Below are 27,112 nucleotides of genomic sequence, written 5' to 3'. Positions count from 1 at the left end.
CAGAATATGTATGACCAGTCATTAGGAATGAGCACAGCAGATGGACGACCATTGCGACCAAATAGTATAGAGCTTCGTGGTCATTATGTGAATGCACAAACTGGGGTATGTTTCACAATTGCAATCAGTGCACTTGTAGTCTGTAATGGTATGTCATGAATCTTTTAAGTGAAAAGTAAGATCTGGTCGATCTGTTTTGCATGCATGTCCTATTATGGATTTTATTTGTAAAAATATATATATGTTTTTTTTTTATAATTAACCAAGGTAAGAGGAATGTGTTAATCCAAGTTTGCAGTCTTGCATGTCCTGTAAAGCACTGTTTTTCTGCTCAAGTTGGTTATTATTGAAAAACACATTGCATGGTTCTCTCAACTACCCTTTCGAGATGGGGACATTTATGCTAAAAGCAGAATTATGTGACTCTTGCATATCAATTTGATTAGATAAGAAGTTTTAGGGTTCTTTGCATGATGTGATAGGGTGGATAGTGACGGTTATTATAACTTGAATCATACTTAACTCCAAATGAGTACCAAGAAAATAAATTGTAGATTTTTGTTTATAGAAAATGTACACTTATGTACCTCAGTGCATGCATTTTGTTAGTAATGTGCACCTTATCTATCTACTTAGCTTTGATTACTAATGCTATATGTTATAAGGTTATGTTTTTTTTTTTTATACACCCAATGCTGCCGGGCATAGAATATACGCACATGCTATGCCCACTGTGAGTTTACTTTATTAATTATTTTTACACGTAGATGGCAATACTTGTACTAGGTCACCAATGAGCCAGTTACAAGTACTGCCTTGATTCTCAAAAATATTTTACATTATCTTATATTGTGGTTACTAATGTTTATAACATTATAGTAATTATGTGTCTATTTGTCTATAATAAAAATAACACCATCGATATTCATAGCATTAGTAAAAAAAAAAAAAATTCCACCAATTCAAGGAAAGGGGAAATTGGTTAAGGTCACAAGGTCTATTAATTGACTCCTTTGTGGCTAAGCACATGCAGAGCCATCTATGTATGTGCAGAGACATTTCACAAAAAAAAAAAAAAAAGCAAGCAAGCATGCAAGCTCAACATTTTCCTGGCGGCATTGGGTTAAGTTTGCTTCTTGTTTGTATGACATATTATGTAAGGTCTGCTTACAGTATATACTGTAAATATTTTGCATGAATTTTACTTTGTTACTAGTTCACTGGCAAATGAACTTCTCATGTTGGAAGTTGTAACCCCTTAATGCCTGAAACTGCTGTGATTTTGACAAGAGCAGTGGACATCCCCTTGATGCTGGGTGGAAGTGTCAGTATTACCATGACATTTTTAAAAGGTATCTGATGTTAAGGGGTTGATTTTGAAAGTTTTGATTATTTTTGTAAGTGACCATTTAATTTACCATGTATTACAAGGTTTTCCCCCTTCTGCAAAAGAAAGGACTCATTTTTGCTGTAAATTTCTTCATTCAAGTTATAAATATGGCCTACTTAAGATTCATTAATGTTTAGTGAACTGTAAATTTGAGTATTTCTGAGTGCAGTTGGCCAGTTTTGTAAAGGGCACTACAAGAACAAGACCTTGTTCCTTTTCCCTGTTACCCATGTTGAGGGATCAGCATACACAGACATGCAGGCAATTGTGTGTGAATACACGTGATTAGTGGATAATCCTATGATTCTATGTTGATGTGATCATATTGTTTATTTTTTATACTTGTAAATTAAATTTATTGATTTATTTTAAGCTTGATTGTGCATGTGTTTTGCATATCAAATATTTGAAAGCAATTTTGTGTAGTTTTATCACTATAGTTTATGGGATTTTTGAATAGGACATTTTTCACATGTATACTGTGTGAATGATGGTAATTGTCCAAAAAAAAAAAAAATGAAATTAGAATTGAATACTAACATAAGCATAAAGGTTAGGTGATCAAAAAAGTCCAGTTATACTAATTTTTACCCACACACATCCCATACTTACATACTAACACCACCACCTCTGCTTTCCTCTCAGTGTATGCCTACACCTACACCTACATGTACAGCTACACCTACCCCTACACCTACATGTACAGCTACACCTACCCCTACACCTACTACCCTCACACTTACAACCCCTATACCCAGTTTTTCTTAAATTTATGTATACATTTACTCCTATACCTGCTACACCTGCTACACCACCTATTACACCTACACCTACTACACCTACACCTACTACACCTACACCTACTACACCTACACCTACTACACCTACACCTACTACACCTACACCTACTACACCTACACCTACTACACCTACACCTACTACACCTACACCTACTACACCTACACCTACTACACCTACACCTACTACACCTACACCTACTACACCTACACCTACTACACCTACACCTACTACACCTACACCTACTACACCTACACCTACTACACCTACACCTACTACACCTACACCTACTACACCTACACCTACTACACCTACACCTACTACACCTACACCTACTACACCTATACCTACTACACCTATACCTACTACACCTATACCTACTACACCTATACCTACTACACCTATACCTACTACACCTATAACTACTACACCTACACCTACTGCACCTATACCTACTACACCTACTACACCTACACCTACTACACCTACTACACCTACTACGCCTACTACACCTACTACGCCTAACTACACCTACTACACCTACTACACCTACACCTACACCTACACCAACACCAACACCTACATCTACTATACGTACTCCTACTACACCTAAACCTATTATACCTACTAATACACCTACACCTACTACACCTACACCTACTACACCTACTACACCTACACCTACACCTACACCTACTGCACCTACACCTACACCTACTACACCTACACCTACTACACCTACACCTACCACACCTACTACACCTACTACACCTACTACACCTACTACACCTACACCTACACCTACACCTACACCTACACCTACTGCACCTACACCTACACCTACTGCACCTACACCTACACCTACTACACCTACACCTACTACACCTACACCTACTACACCTACACCTACTACACCTACACCTACTACACCTACACCTACTACACCTACACCTACTACACCTACACCTACTACACCTACACCTACTACACCTACACCTACTACACCTACACCTACTACACCTACACCTACACCTACTACACCTACACCTACACCTACACCTACTACACCTACACCTACACCTACTACACCTACACCTACTACACCTACACCTACTACACCTACACCTACTACACCTACACCTACTACACCTACACCTACTACACCTACACCTACACCTACACCTACTACACCTACACCTACTACACCTACACCTACTACACCTACACCTACTACACCTACACCTACTACACCTACACCTACTACACCTACACCTACTACACCTACACCTACACCTACACCTACTACACCTACTACATCTACTACATCTACATCTACATCTACATCTACATCTACATCTACATCTACTACATCTACTACATCTACTACATCTACTACATCTACATCTACTACATCTACTACATCTACTACATCTACTACACCTACTACACCTACTACACCTACTACACCTACTACACCTACTACACTTACATCTACACTTACATCTACACTTACATCTACATCTACACTTACATCTACATCTACACTTACATCTACATCTACACTTACATCTACATCTACTACACTTACTACACTTACTACACCTACTACACTAACTACACTAACTACACCACCTACTATATCTACATCTAGATCTTCATCTACTACATCTACACTTACACCTGCATCTACATTTACACCTATACCTATCACTTGCATGGAATCTTTGTTGCACAGCACTATAATTTGCCCACCCACTTGCACAGTTTTACAAATTGGCCATTCAAAAGCTCTCAGTTATTTTAATGACTGGGGAAGCTTACTATTTATGGAATTTTAAATGGTTTTGCCCTCTTCTTTTAAATCAGTGTGAATTTTGTTCAGTCCTATACAATGTGCACACATAATGGGAAAAAACAGTTTCTGTATTTCATCCTTTCAGAGTTAAAGACTTCTCCAAGAAATCTTCCAATTCAAGCATTTCTATATTAAAAAAAAAAAAAATGCAATCATTTACCAAGTCCACAGTAAAAAAGATAAATAAAAAAATAACTTGTGCAGGAAAAAAGTTTTTTAGTTTAGTTCAAATTCCTCCCTACATGAATACCTGCTATCACAATATCAACTAATGTATCTACACATCCACATCAACACACCGAAATCCACACACCAAAATCCACACACCAATATCCACACACCAAAATCCACACACCAATATCCACACACCAAAATCCACACACCAATATCCACACACCAAAATCCACACACCAATATCCACACACCAAAATCCACACACCAATATCCACACACCAAAATCCACACACCAATATCCACACACCAAAATCCACACACCAATATCCACACACCAAAATCCACACACCAATATCCACACACCAAAATCCACACACCAAAATCCACACACCAAAATCCACACACCAAAATCCACACACCAAAATCCACACACCAAAATCCACACACCAAAATCCACACACCAAAATCCACACACCAAAATCCACACACCAAAATCCACACACCAAAATCCACACACCAAAATCCACACACCAAAATCCACACACCAAAATCCACACACCAAAATCCACACACAAATAACCGAACGCATTTCTACATTCATAAATGCTAGTGCATGAATGTACACCCATATCTATATGTCTCCCCAACTCACACACACACACACTCCCTCCCCTCCTATGTGTATCCAGGCATATTCACAGGCATATGCACACTTTGGATACTATAATTCTTGTAGATATCCTACTTTTTGTGTGTGTAAGTAACATATTAGGTGAGGCATTTTGCAACTTATTTCTCTCTCGAAGCAGGAGGTTGTGTATGGGACAAACTCCCACCCCCACGCATATTCCCCGACCCAGGAGATGGCTCAGACTGTCCCAGCTTCAGATCACTCTGGATACCCACCTCCCTACCAGGATCAGTATTCAGGGTACCCACCACCTCCCTATACGCCAGATGGAGCTGGATCACAGGGTTAGGATCTCTCTTCATTTAAGTTGACTTCTGATAGACTGTCTCTGAGGACAGCTCAGAAGTTTAGGTTAAATTTCAGATTTTTGGTTTTATTTTCTTGAACTGTTTTATGTTAATAATCTGATTAATTTTTCTAATAGCATAAATTTTATACCAAATCCTGCTCTTTTGTGTGTTAAATTGTTTGTCTAAACTTCCTATTTTAAATAACTTTTAAGTTTGTAGATGATTTTTGTAGTCAATATAGTTGAAGTGATTTACTTGTTTGAATGTGATTGGAGAGTTCAAGGAAAGGGAAATGGTCTTTGCAGGCAGTACACCTAGTCGAAGTTCATCACAGCGACCACCTTCAAACAGGCCCCTACAGCCACCACCTGCACCCCCGAGTGGCAACAATACACCTACACCACCAGGAGGTTCCCACAGTGGCACCCCAACACGCTTACGTGGCCCCTCACAGGGCAGAGAGTGTCTACCTCCTCCTCCACCTCCACCAGGGCCACAGGTAGGGATCACAAATTTTTTATTCTTTCTTTCTACTATGAAAATTGATTCATTTTCATATTACCCACTTATTAACCCATTGGCGACGGTTATAGAAAACTAAAAAAAACTACGCTCTGGCGAACCACGGCAACGCCCCGACTTTGAGCACGTGAATTCGGTACATCAAGCCGAAGCATTGCCTCGGGGCGCACGCCACATTTTGAGCGTATTGTTATGACGCCTATAGGCGTGACCCGTCGCCATTGGGTTAAAGTGATTTCACTTGTAAAAGCAATTAGTATCAGTTGCTGGAAGGACCTACATTACCTTAATTATTCTTGAAGTTTACCATCTGGGGTGGCATTACTTTTCTAATTGTAGCATTTACTAGCAATTTCTGATAAATTCCTTATCTATCTTTAGCAGCAGGTGTCTCATCCTGGTCTGTCTAGAGGGCCATCCATGTCACCAGGACCCGGGCGACACGTTCAGCCCCACGAGCATGACCTCCCACCTCCGCCACCCACTCCAGACAAGGCTGGTGATGCTGAGCCTCCACCTCCTTCTCCTCCACCTCCTCCTCCAATACCTGTTATCCAGGAAGGTGGACCTCCACCACCCCCTCCACCTCCTCCACCTGTTCCGAATGGGAATGCTCCTGGAGCACCTCTTCCACCTCCAATGCCTAATGGTGTTATAAAACAAGTAAGAACTCTTTGGTTGTAGAAAGGAAATTTTATAAATGTATGTCCCAGTATATAAGCTTCTATATACTATTGGCTGTTAATATAAAACACGGAGCTGCAAAAAGTATCGGAACCCGGGAACTAGATTCCCAGAATTTTTTTTGGCTTGGCAGAAAATTTTCAGCAATACTTGATAAAAAACAACTGTTCTATGCAATTACAAAAATTGTTTCTTGATTTTTTCACAACAGAACGAAAGTTCATACAAGTGTAAGTTTAATGTCCTCAGGTTGTAGAATGCATCAAAGCTAATACCTAATCACAAATTTATTTGATTTTTGTTTACTTTTTTGCATAGTCCATCTTTGCCAAAAATACAAAAGATCCAACAACAACCAAATACAATATTTTATTGGAAACTTTCTCCAGACCCAATAAATTAGGAGCCCTTCAAATTTTTTTTACATACTATTGGTAGAACTATTGTATACAATACTTTTACCTAACAGAAAATTTTTGTCCTGTTTCCCAGGTTCCCAGAAAGGAAAATATTTTTTGCAGCTCTGATAAAACATACAAAAAAGATAAAGAGATACAGATAGTGATAGTGGTATTTGATAATGATAGAGACAGAGATGTTATAGATACAGATTGAGATGCTATAAAGATAAAAGATAGAAGTAGAGATAAAGATAGAAGTAGAGATAGAAATGGCGAAGGAAAGAGAGAGATAGATATAGACAAGTATACATATAGATATTTTTATACAGATATATAAATATAGGTATATAGATATAAATTTGCAGTATTTTGACATGTGTCTATAATCTATAGAATTTAACTTTTAGATGATTGAAGTGTTGTATGATTGAAGTTTTTACTGTGGCAGATATTATTTGCACTGACTTTATTGCAAGAAATATTCTTTTTTTTTTTGCATAATGCAAATTGTTATACTTTCCAGCAACCACAGACTGTCTTAGCTAAACCTAAGAAAGTGGAGAAGAAAGTGTTACCTCCAGTTGAAACAGATGGTCGAAGTGATCTACTTAAGGCAATTAGAGAAGGTTAGTATATAAGAAAAAACTCTCAGGTTATTGAAGTCAAAATGTATATATAATAATTTCATTATTTTTATTTTATAAATACATCATATACTTTTCTAGAATTATTATTTCCTGGGACTAAAGTTAACGTTATGCAGAATATTATTATTATTTTTTTAACCCAATACTGCCGGGTGGTTTCCCGATCCGAAAGCCTTCTCCTGGGCTGTATTCATAGTGGCCTAGGCCCTGTTGCAGCTGTGAAATTACTTTTTGGATGTAGTAGAAGAATTAGATTAAACAGTTTAGTTTAATTTTAGTTTTAGTTTATTAATTGTCTTTACATAGAGATGGGTTCCACAAGTACTTAGTTAATAATGAGCCAGTTACTAGAACTTGCTACCTCACCACACATACCGATTTCCTTGATTTTATGAAAAAAAAAAATTCTCATATTGCTTTTGGTAATGTCCAATAATATTATAATAATTATAGAGACTATAATTATAATAACAACATTGATATTGATGTTAGTAAAAACAAAAGAAAAGATAAAACAGATAGAGGTGAAATTAGATAAGATCACAAGGTCTATTAATTGATCTCTCTGTGGCTAAGCACTTGCTGAGCCATCTATATGTAGAGGCATTTCATAAAGTGATACTACAGTGAACACTACATTTTCCTGATGTCATTAGGTTAAAAGAGTAATCAAACCTTATGTTAAATTATGAGGAATCCAGAAATACTAATAGATTTGTATTACAAAAGATTTCTAAACCTTAAGTGTTAACAAGAGAATGGTACTAAGGATAGAAACCAAAGACACATAGCACATCATCATTGCAACAGGGCATTGAAAGTTTAACTCTACAGTAAAAGTACCAGACATCTCTAGGCATCACTGATTTGGTAACTTCTGGCAACCATCCAGCTGTTGGGCCGGGGAGTCCGCTACGCGTAGCGGAACTTCTTGCTCGACCCACTCTAGCATGTCGTGATGCCTATAGCCGAACCCATCATGATGTGTTGGTTTTTCATGACAGCTATAGGTGTGCCCGGCAGTAAGAGGTTAATTTCCTTTGAATGTGAATGGTAAAACACTACCATATTGATGCTATGGTAGGAAAACACTGTGTACAGTGTGGACAACAGTGTTGAGAAACATATTTTGTCAGTGCCATTATGTGTTTGTTGAGGCCAAAGATGATCACAGTGTACATTTATAAGATTATAATAGGGTCATCCCGAAACCCAGAAGAGAGATGTTTACTATGTTAACTGAACAATAATCATATACAAATATTCCTCATGTTAGCTTGCCATCTTCATAGATTCCTCTTTTCCTTTCTCATTTTGTCTCTTTCTCTTGCATTGTTTTCTCTATTGTTGCCTCATTCTCCCCTTTCTTTTTTGTATCATTGTTTCACATATATACTGTGCATTATGTCTTTAGGAAATCTTCCTGCATGATCTATGAAATGTAAATACAGAATATGTCATCCATGATAACTTACATGGTTATTTTTATTCCTTTTTTGGCTCAGTGATAATGTTTTCTTTTTTATTTCAGGCATCAAGCTACGGAAGGTTGATGATGTCAAGACAAAGCCGAAGGAAGATCCGGACAGTGTGGATGTTGCCTCAATCCTTCAGAGAAGATTTGCCTTTGAGGTCAGCGACAGTGAATCCTCCTCAGACAGTGAGTCGGACAGCGACGAATGGGATGAGACAAGCGCATAGTTCTGTGACAGGTCACCATCATCTCAATATCATTTATCATATGGCTATTGCCACTTATCTGTCACGGTGGAATTGCAAATTGAAAATGTCTTTTAGTCAAAAGTGAGGAATGGCTTTTAAGTGTATTCCAGCAACAGTGAGACTCCTGTCACGCAGCTCTGGGTCATGAGCCCGTGGAAATGTTGCTGAAGCTGGGAATTTAGCTCAGATATGTGATGTGATGTGAGGCTTCTCCTTCTTTAAGGCCATATGCAAGTGATCTGTTCAGTACATAAATAGTTATTTTCATATTTCAAATATCATTATATACTATACTTATTTAAGTCATTATTATGTACTGAACTGTTGATACTTACTGAGACATGAATACACAAAGGCTGTATTTTATGCTTTGAAGTTGAGGAGTTTGTCATCTGAATAGCTGGTAGCACAGACACTAGGAAATGTTCAGATGGAATAATTATCAATTCAGTTGTTCTTAATAGCAGTTGAAACTATATCAGGATATGAAATGTAACTCGCAAGCATCACACCACTTTTCCTAATTGGCTAAACTTTACTTTTTTCCCTTTTTTTGTAAGAGAAATAAATTTGTTGCCTAAAGTTAGTGTAATTATGATTAGCAAATACAAAATAGTTGCTGTAAACTTCCAACCATACTGGAAAATATTCTGGAAGTCACAGTATATTGTAAATGTTTTTTCTTTTACTTGTTTTTGTTATCCTTCTTTTTTTTAATAGAAGCTTGTAATATATTTCCATTTTATGTCAAGGCTTTATTCATGTGATACACTACCAGCCCATTTTCTGTCACTGCTATTGTGCTTTGTTGTGTAAATTTTCTGAGTTATATTAAGTTTAATTCCAAAGATGAAAACATTATTACTATATATATGTACATATATATTCATATTTTCATGGTAACTGCCACTTGTATTGGATATTTGGCCATCTACATTAAAATAAGTTAGTTCATTGTATCCCATGTAATGAGAAAAGTAGCTGTTTTATAACTGTATGAGAATTATGAATACTCATGATTAGGGTGCTTGGAGAAAGGAACACATTGGCCAAAGCAATATTGGGGTGCATCAGCTGTCATTTTGTTCAACGGACTTTTGTTATGGGCTGAGATTCATTAAAAGGTCTTTTAGGTTATGTTTCGGTTGCTTGTCAGTGTGGGAAGTAACGCACAATTTCTAGATAATGTAGGGTTATATATGTTTTTGATTTATGCTTTTTATATTTTTTTTGTTATTATTTATAATTTACAATGTATTTACTGTTGTATAACTTTTCCCATATGTACCTTTCAATACGCACATATTTATCTTCTCAGGTTTATGATTATAATTGATTTTGAGTTAAAATGAGTGATGATATGTATGGATATAACAGGATAAAAAGTTTTGATGATGATATAAAATCATAATTCTTTAAGATTATTTGAACAGATTCCTTCATTAAGCATATATGAAGTTGTAAGCTACCCACAAACAAGGTTACTCAGAACTCTCTTACCTTGATTTTATCAGAATAGGTAGATGAGACAGCCTTTACTCACAAATATATGTAATGCAAGTAATTCAGCCTCTAGATTGTCATTCTCTATGTATAAAGATGCTTTGATTTATATACGTCATTTAATATCTTACCTTTCTTGAAGTTGGGGAGTCAGTGGAATGACCATTAAGTTGGGGGTGTGTGTCGTTCTGTGTATAATATCTGTGGATGAAATTACAAAACGTAACAAAAAACTTGGTTAAATGTTATGAACAGTTTCCTGCAAGGATGCACAATGAAATTGTATTTTTGATTATTGTTATGTTTAAAGTGGGGTTTTAAGTTGAAAATTATTTCATTTATGTGCTTGGTTAGAATTGCCAACTGCAGTTTCCTCCATTCAGTTTTCAGGATTACTTGTCTGTGCTGATAGTTCTGGTCAATATTGTGTGTTGATGGTAGCAAAGCTTTTGATATGAATAACAAGAGTTACCTATGAAAGAAGTCAATGAGATCTTTGTATGCCTTTTATGTAGCAATACTAGTAGGCTTTTTTAGGATGGAGGATGACGTTGAAATTATTAAGCAAAAACTGCAAGGAAATGTTTTTTCCTGAATTCTTCTAAGCATAAGGTATAGTAGACTAGTCATTTTGTACTCAAGTGTTATGGCCAAAATATGGTTTGCAGAAAGTCAACTGAACTGAACTTCAGTAATCTGTGATTGTTGCAATGAAGGTTGATGTTCTGATGGGAAGTTTGTTGCTAACCATTTTTGTTTTATCGCAAAATGTATTCACTTGAGTCTCATGAACAATATTATTTGCAATATATACACCCAGTGAATTTATGCTTTGGGGCTTTTTAAACCGTTGAAGAGGTTTAAACTTAACAAATATATAACATATTAGGAAGGTTTATAGAGTTTCTTTTTTTTTAAACAGGCACAGCTAAAAGTTTCCCTGAGTAGAAGTAATATTGAATTTGTGTTTTAGATATTTAATCTCTTCTGAACTATATTTATCATTCTTTTCCTGATGAAATTTAAGTGTACATTATCCATTTCTATTTCATCACGGCATTTCAAACATCTTAAAATAGGTGAGTTATGCCATAGACAGCATGATTGATACATAGAATGGTCTGTATTTTATGAATGTATATGCAAACTTATATATTCTTAATAAGGGATTTTGTATATTGATTTCTTTGAAGAATGGTCTTCATTCAATGTTCAAATGTTAATGATTTGGTTAAGAATCTTTATTTGTTATATTGCAGTATGTGAAGTAGTGCAGTTCTCCTTCCTACTGCTGGGACAGATATTTCCATGATTATATCATAGTATGTGTTTTTTTTCTTTTTATTATTATTATTATTATTATTATTATAATTTTTTTTTTTTTTTTCCCCCCTCAATTATTTTTAGGTACACAAAGAGTGACTATACTTTGAGAAGTAAATAAAGATGCTGAGTGGGTAGTCTTTGTGGTGCACATCCCATGAGCTGTAGAAGTTGCATGTGTTCCTTATTGTATCTGTACATAGCTTTTGCTCAGACAGTAGATGGTACAAGTCGACACTAATCACTGTTCACAACATCTGCTGCATTGGTCACAAGGATAATTGGTGAAATCGCATCTGTATGGGATCAACACATTATGATGTAAGTCAATAGAAGTAGTGGAAATAAGCATTATATTCATATTTTCAAAGGTTGAATGTAAAAAGCTTATTTTGGGTGAAAAATGGTTATCGCATAGGAAAGTGAGGTCTTCAGTCGGAGGAAAGTTTCATTTATTATTAAAATGGTCTTATTACTGGCTAAAGACTGCCAAGCTATATGGATAAAAATAAATATGCACTTGTGGAATGAATATTACTTGTCAAATTTATCAACGTCGCATTTTCAGTTTTATCAACATAGATAAAAATGATTCATCACTTTGTTGTGAATATTTACTGGGTCTGCATGAATTGTAATAAGAAAATGGTGATATATCTGTGTAAGTGTTGCTGGTCCATTCAGGGACATATCTTGTATTTCCCTTTTGAGGACATTTTATATATCGGAAAATAAAAATATCTGTCTAGTGAAAGCTTAGCTACTGAAATGATTTTGATCAAGGCTGATGTGAAAATATATAATGTAATGTATAATTTTTGTCACATGTTCTTATAGAAAAAGTGTATCAGAATAAGGCCCAGGTTTTCTTTCATATCCTTATTATGCCAACCAATTCAAATCCTAAATACTTTATTATGCATGTGGTGCTATCATAGGGTCAAACAGTCGGTAAAGATGCAAGCTTATAAATTTAATTTTGTGGCTTCAAAATGTGGCACCACATTGAGCTTGTTCATGTAGGTTGTGCAACTGAGTATCAAACTTTAGGTGTCTTTCATAATTGGTCTTGTTTGAAGTTATATTTGTACATGGGTTTTAACCTAAATTTTACAGCATGAACAAGTTTCTCTTTTTTTTTCTGGCAGATTTAGCCCTACCAGTTTAATGTTAACCCATTCCATGCCTTACTTAATGAATTAAGTACTACTCGACACATGGTCTAACACTCCAGCTGTATGAAACAAATTTCCTGTGTACTAAACTAGATGCTCTTGCCTCTCTTTATACACAACCTGTATGGAACTAGTATTTTCAAAGCTAGGTTTCTTTCTGCCTCTCCTTTTCAGCTTTCAGTATCTTTCCATTGTATATTTCATTTATCCTCTGTTATTCATGTGAAGTAGATTACCAGTTAGGTTTGGCATCTTATGACCTTTCTTATCAAATGCTCTAGTATCCTTCCCTCCACAATGCTCCACATCATGCTTCAAGGCGCAGATGTATGTAAGAGGTTTTCTTCTTAATAAAATTGTGATGATTCCGCTACTTAATTTTCCTTGCTTTCTGTAAAATAATATGATAAGGTGGAAACTGTTTTAGAACATAATAATATGGTCAGTGTATATGGTCTGCTGCTCTTTGTGTCATTTTAGGAAATTGTTCATTTATGGTCTGAAACTGGAGAGATTTGTAGTCTGAGAAAGTTTTGATTCAAACTGTACACTAAAATATTAATGGTTGAATCTACCATGCGAGATAAAATAGGTACACTCATGATATCAGTACTGAAGTATTTTGATAGAAGCCCTACAAGTTTTTCTGTAGCAGCTTTCAGCAAGTTATGCCGAAATGTTGGATCTATGATAGCAATATCAGTGCCTTTTTTTAAATGGTTGTAGTTCCGAATTCTAAGGCTAGTTATTGACTCAATGAAAAAAGCAGATTAACAAGTCTCCATGAGAAGGTTTGAGTTCTGGTCACGTTTCCAAGAGAGGGAGTACACCCAGACTAGTTGTGTTGTCTTCTGTCAAATCCTGGATATAAGACATTATTACATACTTTTTCCCCATCTTCAACCCCCTAACTTTTTCTACCCATAAATACCCCCCCCCCCCATCCCTTGCCCGTTGTTGTCGTGGGGGGGGGGGGGGCGGCTTAGGAGGCGGAGACGGACCCAATGATGGGGAACTCCCCAACCTTGGGATTCAGCCATCGACTCGACTAATTTTGCATGGTCGTTTTTCAACTCATACTTTTCGTTTCAGTCCCTTCACCAATCCCTTCTACTATCCACTTCCTAAGATGTGAGAGCCGTGCTGAAAGGATGAAAGGCTGACTTTGTGCCAGTCCTGAACGGCCTGAGGGAGCCATGGGCACGGTATTTCCCTGCTTTAGTTGTCCATCCCTTACCCGTCGAGGGACCCTGAGGAGTGGACCGTTTCTCTCCCCAACATACTCCAGGCTTACTATGGCCAACAATGAAGATTTTAAACCATTATTAGATAGCACATTTATTTTGCTTTTAACCATTAACCTTTAATTATTAAAGGCAATGAGGCTTGCCTCTTCATCAAATATCTCCACCAATTCAAACTCGCCCGATTCCCTGACCCCAGGCTCTCCTTTGACCACGGCTCTGAACACTACAACTAATACCCCTTCCTCAATGCCTACTAATACAGTATCCACCCTAATCAACACCCCAGGAGACATTTCTACTCTCCCAACATGCTCAACTTCAACAACTATACCCCCACAACCTTCTTCATCAACTACCCCATCCTCCCTTATTACTACCTTACAACATTATTGTCCACCTCCCCATAACACTACTCCCTCTTCCACACGCCCCAACTACCCCATCCTCCCTTATTACTACCTTACAACCTTATTGTCCACCTCCCCATAACACTACCTCCCTCAACACTACTCCCTCTTCCACATGCCCCCGTCCTTCTACTACCCCCATCTCTACAAATTTTTAAAATACTCTATTTAGCCCAGCCAAATGGGACCGATTTTTCGTGATCCCTCCCACAGCTTCTCACACTTTCTGCTTTGACAACCTGTTTTCGTTCCACAAATGCATATACATCCTTCACTTGCTCTAACCCCTATACATTACCATACCCGACCTTAACCCATTTACTCGTCAATTCCTTTGCCCAGCTTTGACAACTAATCACTAACTGAACCACCCTTCACTACCATTTACTATAGTGCTACATGACCTTAGATGTCTAGCACATTTATTTGCTTTTAACCATTAACCATTCTACTCTCCCACCCCCTAATCCTTTGCCCGTTGTTGTCGTGGGGGGGCTTAGGAGACGAAGACTGAGACCCAATGATGGGGAACTCCTCAACCTTGGGACTCAGCCATCGACTCAACTAATTTTGCATAGTCTTTTTTCCCACTCATACTTTTCGTTTCAGTTTCTTCACCAATCCCTTTTACTATCCATCTCCTAAGGTGTGAGAGCCGTGCTGAAAGGATGAAAGGCTGACTTTGTGCCAGTCCTGAACGGCCTGAGGGAGCCATGGGCACGGTATTCCCCTGCTTTAGTTGTCTAGCCCTTACCCCTCAAGCGACCCTGAGGGGTGGACCGTTTCTCTCCCCAACTTCTCCAGGCTTATCATGGCCAACAATGAATAACCATTAACCATACCATACCATACCATTATTAGAGGCAATTGCCTCTTCATCAAATAGCTCCTCCAATTCAAACTCGCCCGATTCCCTGACCCCAGGCTCTCCTTTGACCACGGCTCTGAACACAAAAACTAATACCCCCTCCTCAATGCCGACTAGTACAGTTTCCACCCTAATCAACACCCCAGGAGACATATCTACTCCCAACATGCTCAACTTCAACAACTATACCCCCACAACCTTCTTCATCAACTACCCCATCCTCCCTTATTACTACCTTACAACCTTATTGTCCACCTCCCCATAACACTACCTCCCTCAACACTACTCCCTCTTCCACATGCCCCTGTCCTTCTACTACCCCCATCTCTACAAAATTCTTAAATAATCTATCCCATTTGGCTGGGCTAAAATGGGACCGATTTTTCGTGATCCCTCCCACAACTTCTCACACTTTCTGCTTTGACAACCTGTTTTCATTCCTCAAACGCATATACATCCTTCACTTGCTCTAACCCCTATACATTACCATACCCGACCTTAACCCATTTACTCGTCAATCCTTTGCCCAACTTTGACAACTAATCACTAACTCAACCACCCTTCACTACCATTTACTATAGTGCTACATGACCTTAGATGTCTAGCACATTTATTTTGCTTTTAACCATTAACCATTAACCACTCATACTTTTCGTTTGTTTCTTCACCAATCCCTTCTACTATCCACCTCCTAAGGTGTGAGAGCCGTGCTGAAAGGATGAAAGGCTGACTTTATGTCAGTCCTGAACGGCCTGAGGGAACCATGGGCACGGTATTCCCCTGCCCTTACCCCTCAAGGGGACCCTGAGGGGTGGACTATTTCCCCCCCCCCCAACATACTCCAGGCTTATCATGGCCAATAATGAAGACATAACCCCAATCTTAGGAGCAATGAGGCTTGCCCCTTTATCAAATAGCCCCAATCCCAGCTCTCCACGGCTCCGAACACTACAACAACTCCCCTATCATCAATGCATACTAGTACAGTATCAACCCTAATCAACAACCAACCCCCAGGACACATTTCTACTCTCCCAACATGCTCAACTTCAACACCTTTACTCCCACAACCTTCTTCATCAACCACCCCATCTCCCCTTATTACTACCTTACAACCTTATTGCCCACCTCCCCATAACACCTCTACAAGAATCCTAAATACCCTATTTAGCCCAGCCAAATGGGACCGATTTTTCGTGATCCCTCCCACAGATCCCTACTCTCAAAACACCCTCCTCTTCCAACAATGCTTCCAAAAACAAGTAGGCAAAGTCTCTTTCCGCAGCCGACCTGACCACTCCCGTCTCGTCACAGTAACAACTGAAAACCAAGCTATAGCATTAACAAAACTAACTGATCTATGTGGTAATCCCATCCCTACAGAACCTCATTCAACCCTCAATACTTGCACCGGAACTGTCTCTCTCCCCAACAGATTGCCCAATCTATGACAAAGAATGGTCAGATTGTGGAGAGGACTTACTCGCTTGTCTCACAGACTATGATGCAACATATGTACAATGCTACTCCATTCCTCCCAGAGGAAATCGTAAGAAATCCATCAACATTGCCAAAATTACTTTCCATAGACATGACCTTCCCTTTAATGTTTACATAGGTGGGGAATCCCTACCTGTCCGACCATACCAACCTCCTCCTCGTCAGTGCCAAAATTGTTGGCGTTTAGGACACTCCGCCAAACACTGTCATTCCGCAGCCAGATGCCCGCTATGTGCCCAACCTGGCCATACTCGATCAAACTGCTCTGCACAATCACGCACATGTGCAAACTGTGGCGGCCCCCATAATGTATTTTATAAAGGCTGCCCCACCTACAAATTTGAGTCTGAGGTAGCAACTCTCAGATTCTGACTTGGAATCACTCTACGTGAAGCCAGACAGGAAGCACGTAGACGAGGCTTTTCTCTTACCCCCTACTCCAGTAATGTCGCTCACTCTGCCAATCCCCTACCTCCCAAGCTCCTACACCCTCTCCTAAACCCAACCCCCTTCCATCTAACTTCCCCTCTTCTACCTCCTACCTTCCCCAGTCAAATTCTTTTGCCATCCTAAATCCAGACACTCCAATCTCTACCCAATCAAATTCTTTTGCTATCCTAAATCCAGACACCCCAATCTCTACTACAGCCCCAACATCTTCCCCTCTCCCTCCCCGCAGCCTCCGGGCTAGTACAGTGGTAACGTGCCGGCCTCTCATCCGAGCGGTCGGCGGTTCGCGCCCCGCCCAGGCGCGAGAAGTTGCAATTGTCGCCTGGAGGTTACTGCTGTGACTGGGCACCACGGCGGGTAAGGACTAAGACGAGTCAGCACCAGCTGACACACGCTAGCGAGTCGGCATTAGTCGACACAGGCCGGGCTCCCCACATTGGCATAGCCCGGGCGGAGCTTAGCTTCGCATATCGGACTTATCCTTATCCCTCCCCGCACTACCCGCAGCAAACAGAATAAACGTTCCACCCCCTCTTCCCCTACCTCACAATCACCTCCACCTTCCTTTGCCCCTATTTTTCAGACACCAGACTTCTCTTCCCCCCCCTCACAAGAAAACCTTAATCTCACAAAACTCCCCAACCAACTCCATTACAGAAACTCTTGAAGATATCCAGAACTACATAATCGAGTCCCAAACTAATACTCATCCAGCTTCAAATTCTACAACTCCCGCTCCCTCCACACTCAAAGTGACTGCCGATATCCATCCTCCTCCTACTCATATTCTCCCTACACCCAATCCTCCTACCCCATCCCAACAAAACCCGTTCCCCCCGACTCCAGCCCCACCTATATTAACCCTCCCACCATCCCCTCTATCCCTTCCACTCCCTCCTGGATACACACGTGAAACCCTAATGTCACAAGTACCCTCTTCCCCAGACCCTGTACCTCCCGACACCCCTCCTGATACAACACCACCTCCCCAACCTCATTCTTTATCCCACCCTCTAGCACCTTCCCCTTCAAATTCTCCAACACGCACTGCAATCTTTGCCAGTAAATCAACGAAAGTATAACTATCCTTCATTGGAACATTCGCGGTTTCCGAATGTTCCTCTTTCAGTCCCGCATATTATATTGTTATGCCCACGTCATCCCTACATAGACATCCCAACTTATCAGACATCCTTACAGAATCTCACACTTTGACAACCTGTTTTCCTTCCTCAAACGCATATATATCCTTCCCTTGATCATTACCTCATTCGACCCTAACCCATTCACTCACCAATTCCTTAACCCAGCTTTAACAACTAATCACTAACCCAACCATCCTTCACTAACATTAACTATAGTGCTATATGACCTTAGATGTCTAGCACATTTATTTTGCTTTTAACCATTAACCATTCTACTCTCCCAGCATGCTCAACTTAAAAAACATCCCTCCTCTACACGTCCCCGCCCTTCTACTATCTCCACCTCTTAAAGAATCTTAAATACTCTATTTAGCCCAGCCAAATGGGACCGATTTTTCGTGATCCCTCCCACAGCTCCCCACTCTAACAACATCCTTCTCTTCCGGCAATGCCTCCAAAAACAAGTAGACAAAGTCTCTTTCCGTAGCCGACCCGACCACTCCCGTCTCGTCACAGTAACATCTGAAAACCAAGCTATAGCATTAGCAAATCTAACTGATCTATATGGCAATCCCATCCCTACAGAACCTCATCCAACCCTCAATACCTACACCGGAACTGTTTGTAGCTCCCCAACAGATTGTCCAATCTATGACAAAGATTGGTCGGATTGTGGAGAAGACTTACTCGCCTGTCTCACGGACTATGATGCACCATCAGTACAATGTTACTCCATTCCTCCCAGAGGAAATCGTAAGAAATCCACTAACATTGCCAAAATTTCTTTCCGTAGACATGACCTACCCTTTAATGTTTACATAGGTGGGGAATCCCTACCTGTCCGACCATACCAACCTCCTCCTCGTCAGTACCAAAATTGTTGGCGTTTAGGAAACCCAGCCAAACACTGCCATTCCACAGCCAGATGCCCGCCATGTGCCCAACCTGGCCATACTCGATCAAACTGCTCTGCACAATCACGCACATGTGCCAACTGTGGCGGCCCCCATAATGTATTTTTTTTTTTTTTTTTTTTTTTTTTTATATTATTATTATTATTATATAGAGGCTGCCCCACCTACAAATTTGAGTCTGAGGTAGCAACTCTCAGATTCTTACTTGAACTCACTCTACGTGAAGCCAGACAGATGGCACGTCGACGAGGTTTTTCTCTTACCCCATACTCCGGTAATGTCGCTCACTGCCAACCCCCCCTACCTCCCAAGCTCCTACTCCCCCTACCTCCCAAGCTCCTACTCCCTCTCCTAAACCTAAGCCCCCTTCCATTTAACTTCCCCTCTTCTACCTCCTACCTTCCCCAGTCAAATTCTTTTGCCATCTTAAATCCAGACACTCTAATCTGTACTACAGCCCTACTACAACACCTTCCCCTCTCCCTCCCCGCACTACCCGTAGCAGACAGAATAAACGTTCCACCCCCTCTTCCCCTACCCCACAATCACCTCCACCTTCCTTTGCCCCTATTCTTCAGACACCAGACTTCTCTCCCCCCCCCCCCCCTTCACAAGAAAACCTCTATCTCACAAAACTCCCCAACCAACTATTACAGAAACTCTTGAAGATATTCAAAACTACATAACCGAGTCCCAAACTGACACTCATCCAGCTTCAAATTCTACAACTCCCGCTCCCTCCACACTCAAAGTGACTGCCGATATCCATCCTCCTCCTACTCATATTCTCCCTACACCCAATCCTCCTACCCCATCCCAACAAAACCCATTCCCCCCGACTCCAGCCCCACCTATATTAACCCTCCCACCATCCCCTCTATCCCTTCCACTCCCTCCTGGATACACACGTGAATCCCTCATGTCGCTAGTACCCTCTTCCCCAGACCCTCTACCTCCCGACACCCCTCCTGATACAACACCACCTCCCCAACATCATTCCTCATCCCACCCTCTAGCACCTTCCCCTTCAAATTCTCCAACACGTACTAAAATCGTTATCACTAAATCAACGAAAGTATAATTATCCTTCATTGGAACATTCGCGGTTTCCGCTTTAACAGACCTGACCTCCGTCATATCCTCTCCTCTTATACCCCTCCATTATATGCCTTCATGAGACTTTTCTTACACATTCTCCAATACCAATCCCCAATTATCATTTTGTTTCTTCCCCACATTCCATTTATGTCTCGTCCATACTTATCAACCAGAAAACACCTTATGTCATACTTCCGTTTCAAACCACTGTCCCTTGTACAGTTATTCGTATCTTTCTTCGCCGCTGGATCACAGTGATTTCAGTCTACTTCTCCCCTTCCCACTCCATTGACTTTGTTGCTTTTGAAAACCTAATTTCCCAACTTCAATCACCTTTCCTCATAGTAGGTGATTTTAACTGCTGCCACACTCTTTAGGGTGATTCTATCACCAACAACCGTGGCCGAGTTCTAGAGCGCTTCCCCTCCACAGCTGATCTTATTACTCTAAATTCAGATCGCCCCACACACTTTGATACACACACGCAGTCTTTTTCATGCAATGACCTCTCTCTATGCTCCCCTTATCTTCATTTAGATTTCCACTGGTCAGTTCTAGACCACTTTTCCTATAGTGACCACTTTCCATTTCTCCTTTCTCCAACTTGATATGTACCACTTCCTAAGTCCCCACGCTGGTGCTTTGATAGAACCGACTGGCGTACTTTCACTTCACTGTCTGCTATTCATACCCCTCCATCCTCCCTCTTATCCGTATCAGAAATTATACAATTTTTCATAACTACAGCCCTGAGAGCTGCCCATACAGCTATCCCTCGAACCTCAAGACCCTATACCTCCAAATGTGTTCCATGGTGGAATTCGGATTGCACTAAAGCACTCCGTGTAAAATGTGCAGCCTGGAACAGTTACCGCTACAAACGAAGTACCCCAAATAAACTATCAGCTCTTACCTCCTTTAAAAGAGCATCTACCTGTCTTCGTCGTACAATCCGGAATAGTAAAACAAATAGCTGACGAAATTATGTTTCCCCAATTACATCCTCTACATCTATTTCAAATGTTTGGCGCCGGATCCATAAACTATCAGGCATACATCCCCCCCATCCAGCCCCCGTCCTCCATATTCGAGATACCCTCATCTCTGATCCTCCCGAAGTCGCTAATGAACTGGGTGATTATTTCAGCTAGGTCAGTAGTGGTTCTCACTTTTCTCCACACTTCTCTTCTATTAAAACCACCAGGGAACGTACCCCCATTATCTTCACCCTATCCTCTGCTGAGTCCTATATTGCTTCCTTTTCTTCCTCTGATCTCAGTGCTGCCCTAAAATCGTGCCGCAACACTCATGAAGGCCCTGACGCTATTCTCTACCGTATGTTCCGACAACTCCCATCTTCCTCCTTATCCGTCCTATTAACAATTTACAACCACATATGGACATCAGGAAATTTTCCTTCTCATTGGCGAGAAGCTCTTATCCACCCCTTCCTGAATCCCAATAAATCGGGTACCCTCCCTCAAGACTATCGCCCCATCGCACTAACTAGCTGCTTATGCAAACTACTAGAGCGAATGGTTAATATCCGCTTAATGTGGTATTTTGAATCCAACAATCTTATCTCTCCTTCCCAGTTTGGTTTTCGCCGTGCCCGAAGCACAGCTAACCCCCTTGCTCATTTTGAGACATATATTACATCCGCATTTGCACGCCATGAATCCGTACTAGCTATGTTTTTTTTCCCCAGAAAAAGCATATGATACGACATGGAGGTACCATATTTTCCAACAATTGTCCTCTCTAGGCATATGGGGAAACATGAGTGTCTTCATAAAGTCTTTCCTCTCCCAACGCACTTTCCAAGTCAAAATTGCCTCTGCCACATCATCTTTCTTTCCTCAAATTGAAAGCGTCCCACAAGGCAGTGTGCTTAGTACCACCTTATTCCTTCTTTCTGTAAATGACATTGCCTCAGTTCTATCACATACCAAATCTCTACCAATTTCTTCAATCTGCAATATCATTAGTATCCTCCTGGGCCACAAACCATGGCTTCCGCTTTTCTACCTCCAAATCTTTCTCCATCCTTTTCACTCGCACACGTGTAGGTCCTCTGCCTTCACTCTTCTTATATGACACTCCACTCCAACACCGTTCCTCTGGTAAATTCCTAGACATCATTTTTGACTCCAAACTATCCTGGCGAGACCATATTCTTTACATCAAAGAAAAAGCTCGCCGCCGTCTCCGAATTTTACAAACCCTAACCCATTTATCCTGGGGCTCAGATCGAAAAACTCTCCTTCATCTTCATGTCACCTTGATCCTCTTCACTCTTGATTATGGATGCCATATCTACTCCTCTGCCTCAACTTCTCTCCTTGCCCATCTTGATACAATCCATCACTGTGGTCTTCGCTTAGCCGTAGGTGCCTTCCGCTCCTCTCCAGTTGAGAGCCTGTACACTGAATCAGGCATACCATTTCTCTCTCGACGCCGTGCCCTTCTCTCTCTCTGATGTTATGCTCGATTCCACCAACTTCCCCTCACTAAAATAACTATCCCACGATCCCTACTTCCTACCTTTGCTTCTCCACGTTTACCTACTCCTTTCTCCACTCGCATGGATACCCTCCTCTCCTATTCCCCCTTTCCCCATCTCCGACCTCTCCCGTTCTCTGTCCATTCAGTCCCTCCATGGCTTATACCTTGCCCCCATATTTGCTCCTCTGTCTTCCCTGACCCACCAAAATCAAATATTCCTCCTACTGTCCTTCTCACCCATTTCCTTGACCAAACTCATTAACTCTCATAAAGTCAATACACATGACCAACCCCTTTGTTTGTAAGATCCAAAACTGGTTGTTCTAACGGTCCACACGTCATAAAACAATCATATTTTGCTGGGTGCATAGCCATGTTGGAATCCCCGGCAATGAACAGGCAGATACTCTAGCACGCTATGCTGCTATGTCCACATCAAACCAACCACGTTTCTCACACATCCCTGCCACGGATTATTACCCACTCTTTAAGACCTTTTTGTATAATCGATGGCAATCTTTTTGGTCAAGTATCCACACTAATAAATTACATACAGTAAAAATGTCAATCTCCTCCTGGTCAGCTCCATTCCATCGGAACAGACGTTGGGAGACGGTTCTCGCCCTCTTAGGCATTGGCCACACCCGTCTAACACACTCCTATCTGATGTCACAATCCGATCCACCCCTATGTTCCTTTTGTAATGTTCCTCTTTCAGTCCCACACATTCTATTGTCATGCCCACGTTTTGAAGCAGCCTGTACCTCTACTTTCCCCCACCTATCCTTCCTACATAGGCATCCCAACTTATCAGACATCCTTACAGAGTCTCACACTTTCTGCTTTGACAACCTGTTTTCCTTCCTCAAACGCATACATATCCTTCACTTAATCTAACCCCTTTACATAACCTCACCCGACCCTAACCCATTCACTCACCAATTCCTTAACCCAGCTTTAACAACTAATCACTAACCCAACCACCCTTCACTAACATTAACTATAGTGCTACATGACCTTAGATGTCTAGCACATTTATTTTGCTTTTAACCATTAACCATTAACCCTATACCTATTCATCCTCCATCCTACATCCGCACTTCTACCCCTACCTCCCCCAGTCATTTTTTTGTCCTTTTCTCATACTCCAATCTCTATAGCAGCCCCAACACCTCTCCCTCTCACTCCTCGCACTACTATCCCCACTATCCCTTCTCCTCCCTCCTGGATACACACGTGAATCCTTTATGTCACAACAATGCCCTTTCCCGGATCCTCCACCTCCTGATACGCCTCCTTATACTACATCACCTACTCCCACTTTTTCCTTATCTCACCACCTAGCTCTTTCCACTTCAAATTCTCAAACATGCATTGTAACCGTTATTAGATCAACTAAGTAATAGTTCACCTACAATGGAATATTTGCAGTTTACGTTCTTACAGACCTGACTTTCGTCATATTCTTTCTTCTTATAACCCATTATCATTATCTGCCTCCGAGAGACTTTTCTTACACATCTTCCTATACCAGTTCCCAATTACTATTTTGTATCTTCCTCACCCTCCCTTATGTTTCATCTATACTTATCCATCAGAAAACACCATATGTTATACCTCCCCTTCAAATCACTGTCCCTTGCACAGTTATTCTCATATTTCTTTGTTGATGGATCACATCTATTTCAGTTTATGTCTCCCTCTCCACCCCAATGATTTTGTTGCCTCTGGAACTCTAATTTCCCAACCCCAGCCACCTTTCCTCATAGTTGGTGATTTTAACTGCCGCCACACTCTTTGATGTGATTCCATCACTACTTCCCGTGACCAATCCCTAGAACGCTTCCTTTCCACAACTGACCTTATCATTCTTAATTCAGATCGCCCCACACACTCTGACATGCGCATGTAATCAATTTTATGCTCCCCTTCTCTCCATTTTGACTTATATTGGTCAGTTCTTTCCAGTCCTTTCTCAAAGTTCATATGTACCACTTCTTAATCCCACACGCTGGTGCTTAGATAGAATTGACTGGCATACTTGCACTTCACTCCCTACTACCCCTTTATCCCCCTTCTCGTCCATTTTAGTTATGCTGTAATGTTTCACGCCACTGTAAGACTTTCCTGTATACCCGATGGCAATTTTTCTGGTCAAGTCTCCACAGTAATAAATTACATACTGTAAAACTATCAATCTCCTCCTGGTCAGCTCCATTTCATCGCGACTGACGTTGGGAGACAGCTCTCGCTGCTTACGTATTGGCCACACACTATTCTCCTGTCAGACATCCTTACAGAATCTCACACTTTCTGCTTTGACAACCTGTTCTCCTTCCTCAGATGTATACATATCCTTCCCTTGATTTAATCCCCCTTAACTAACCCTACCTTAACCCATATACTCATCAACTCCTTTACTCATCTTTAACCTTTTCAATATTAATCTAGATAGCTGACGTATAGCAACTAACTCAACCGCCCTTCACTACTGTACCTTCCTATAGTTCTACATTACCTTAGATATCTAGCACATTCATTTTGCTTTCAACCATTAACCATTATATTGTTTCACAGTTACAGTGCTAAGAGCTGCCTATGCAATCATTCCCTGAACCTCAAGACCTTATATCTCCACATGTGTTCCATGGTGCACCAAAGCGCTTCGGTGAAAATGCGCACACCGGAACAGTTATCACTACAAAAGACGCACCCCTGATCAGCTATCAGTCCTTATCTCCTTTGAGAGAGCACTCGCCTGTCTTAGTCGTATAATCTGGAACAGTAAAACAAATAGCTGGCGAAATTATGTTTCATCAGTTACATCTACATTTATTTCAGTTGTCTGGCATCGGATCCATAAACTAATCAGGCAAACATCAACCCATCCAGCTCCCGTCCTCCATATTCGAGATATTCTTATCTCTGATCCTCTCCAAGTCGCTAATGAACTGGGTGACTAGTAGTGGTTCTCACCTTTCTCCACATTTCTCTTCCATTAAGACCATTATGGAACACACCCCTATCATCTTTACCCTGTCCTCTCTGCTCAGTCCTATAATGCTCCTTTTTCTTTCTCTGAACTCCACACTGCCTTACAATCATGCCGCAGCACCCATGAAGGCCCTGACAGTATTCACTAGCTATGCTCCGACACCTTTCATCTTCCTCTCTATCCTTCCTAGCAGCCATTTTCAACCACATATGGATGTCAGGAAATTTTCCTCTTCATTGGTGAAGAGCTCCTATCCTTCCCTTCTTGAAACCGAAAAAAATCGGGTACCCTCGCACAAGATTACCACCCCATTGCTCTAGCTGCTTGTGTAAATTACTAGAATAAATCGTTAACTTCTGCTTAATGTGGTATCTTGAACGTCACAATCTTCTCTCTCCTTCCGAGTTTGGTTTCCGCCGTGCCCCAAGTACAGCTGAACCCCTTGCTCATTTTGAGACATATGACATCTGCTATTTGCACGCCATGTCTCTGTATTAGCCAAATTATTTGATCAAGAAAAAACATATGATACCACAGGGGGGTAAAATATCCTCCGAAAATTGTCCTCCAGGTCAAAATTTATATGTTGATGATTTAACCATCTTTACCTCTGGCACATCCATAACTACTCTCCACAAATTCTTTTAATCTGCAATATCATCAGTATCTTCCTGGGGCACTAACCATGGCTTTTGCTTTTCTATTATTTTATCATACCGGTATCTTTATTTTACACGCTGCATGTTTTGTAACTCCTTTGATGCCTAGATAACTGACCTGCAACTGACAAACACAAAAATACCTTTTG

At 40.6% G+C, this 27,112-nt stretch overlaps 1 protein-coding gene across 9 annotated transcripts in view; it reads left to right on the top strand.

Annotated features, from left to right (window-relative positions):
* Positions 1 to 13,541, top strand: part of LOC125046077 (wiskott-Aldrich syndrome protein family member 2-like) — a 44,599-nt gene extending 31,058 nt beyond the window's left edge. For 4 of the 9 annotated variants that reach the window (XM_047643703.1, XM_047643704.1, XM_047643705.1 and 1 more), the window contains 6 exons: positions 4 to 105; positions 5,024 to 5,192; positions 5,504 to 5,697; positions 6,102 to 6,383; positions 7,329 to 7,431; positions 8,984 to 13,541. In XM_047643703.1, the coding sequence (XP_047499659.1) occupies positions 4 to 105; positions 5,024 to 5,192; positions 5,504 to 5,697; positions 6,102 to 6,383; positions 7,329 to 7,431; positions 8,984 to 9,153 (1,020 nt within the window). In that variant the 3' untranslated portion in view covers positions 9,154 to 13,541. The remainder of the gene's footprint in view (positions 1 to 3; positions 106 to 5,023; positions 5,193 to 5,503; positions 5,698 to 6,101; positions 6,384 to 7,328; positions 7,432 to 8,983) is intronic. The other 5 variants (XM_047643709.1, XM_047643706.1, XM_047643707.1 and 2 more) reach the window with 4 other exon arrangements.
* The last annotated feature ends 13,571 nt before the right edge of the window (positions 13,542 to 27,112 follow it).

The sequence above is a fragment of the Penaeus chinensis genome, chromosome 38, assembly GCF_019202785.1.
Source record: "Penaeus chinensis breed Huanghai No. 1 chromosome 38, ASM1920278v2, whole genome shotgun sequence".
NCBI classification, from domain to species: Eukaryota; Metazoa; Arthropoda; class Malacostraca; order Decapoda; family Penaeidae; genus Penaeus; species Penaeus chinensis.
Note: the sequence above shows the minus strand (reverse complement) of the source record. Positions and strands in the feature narration are given on the sequence as shown.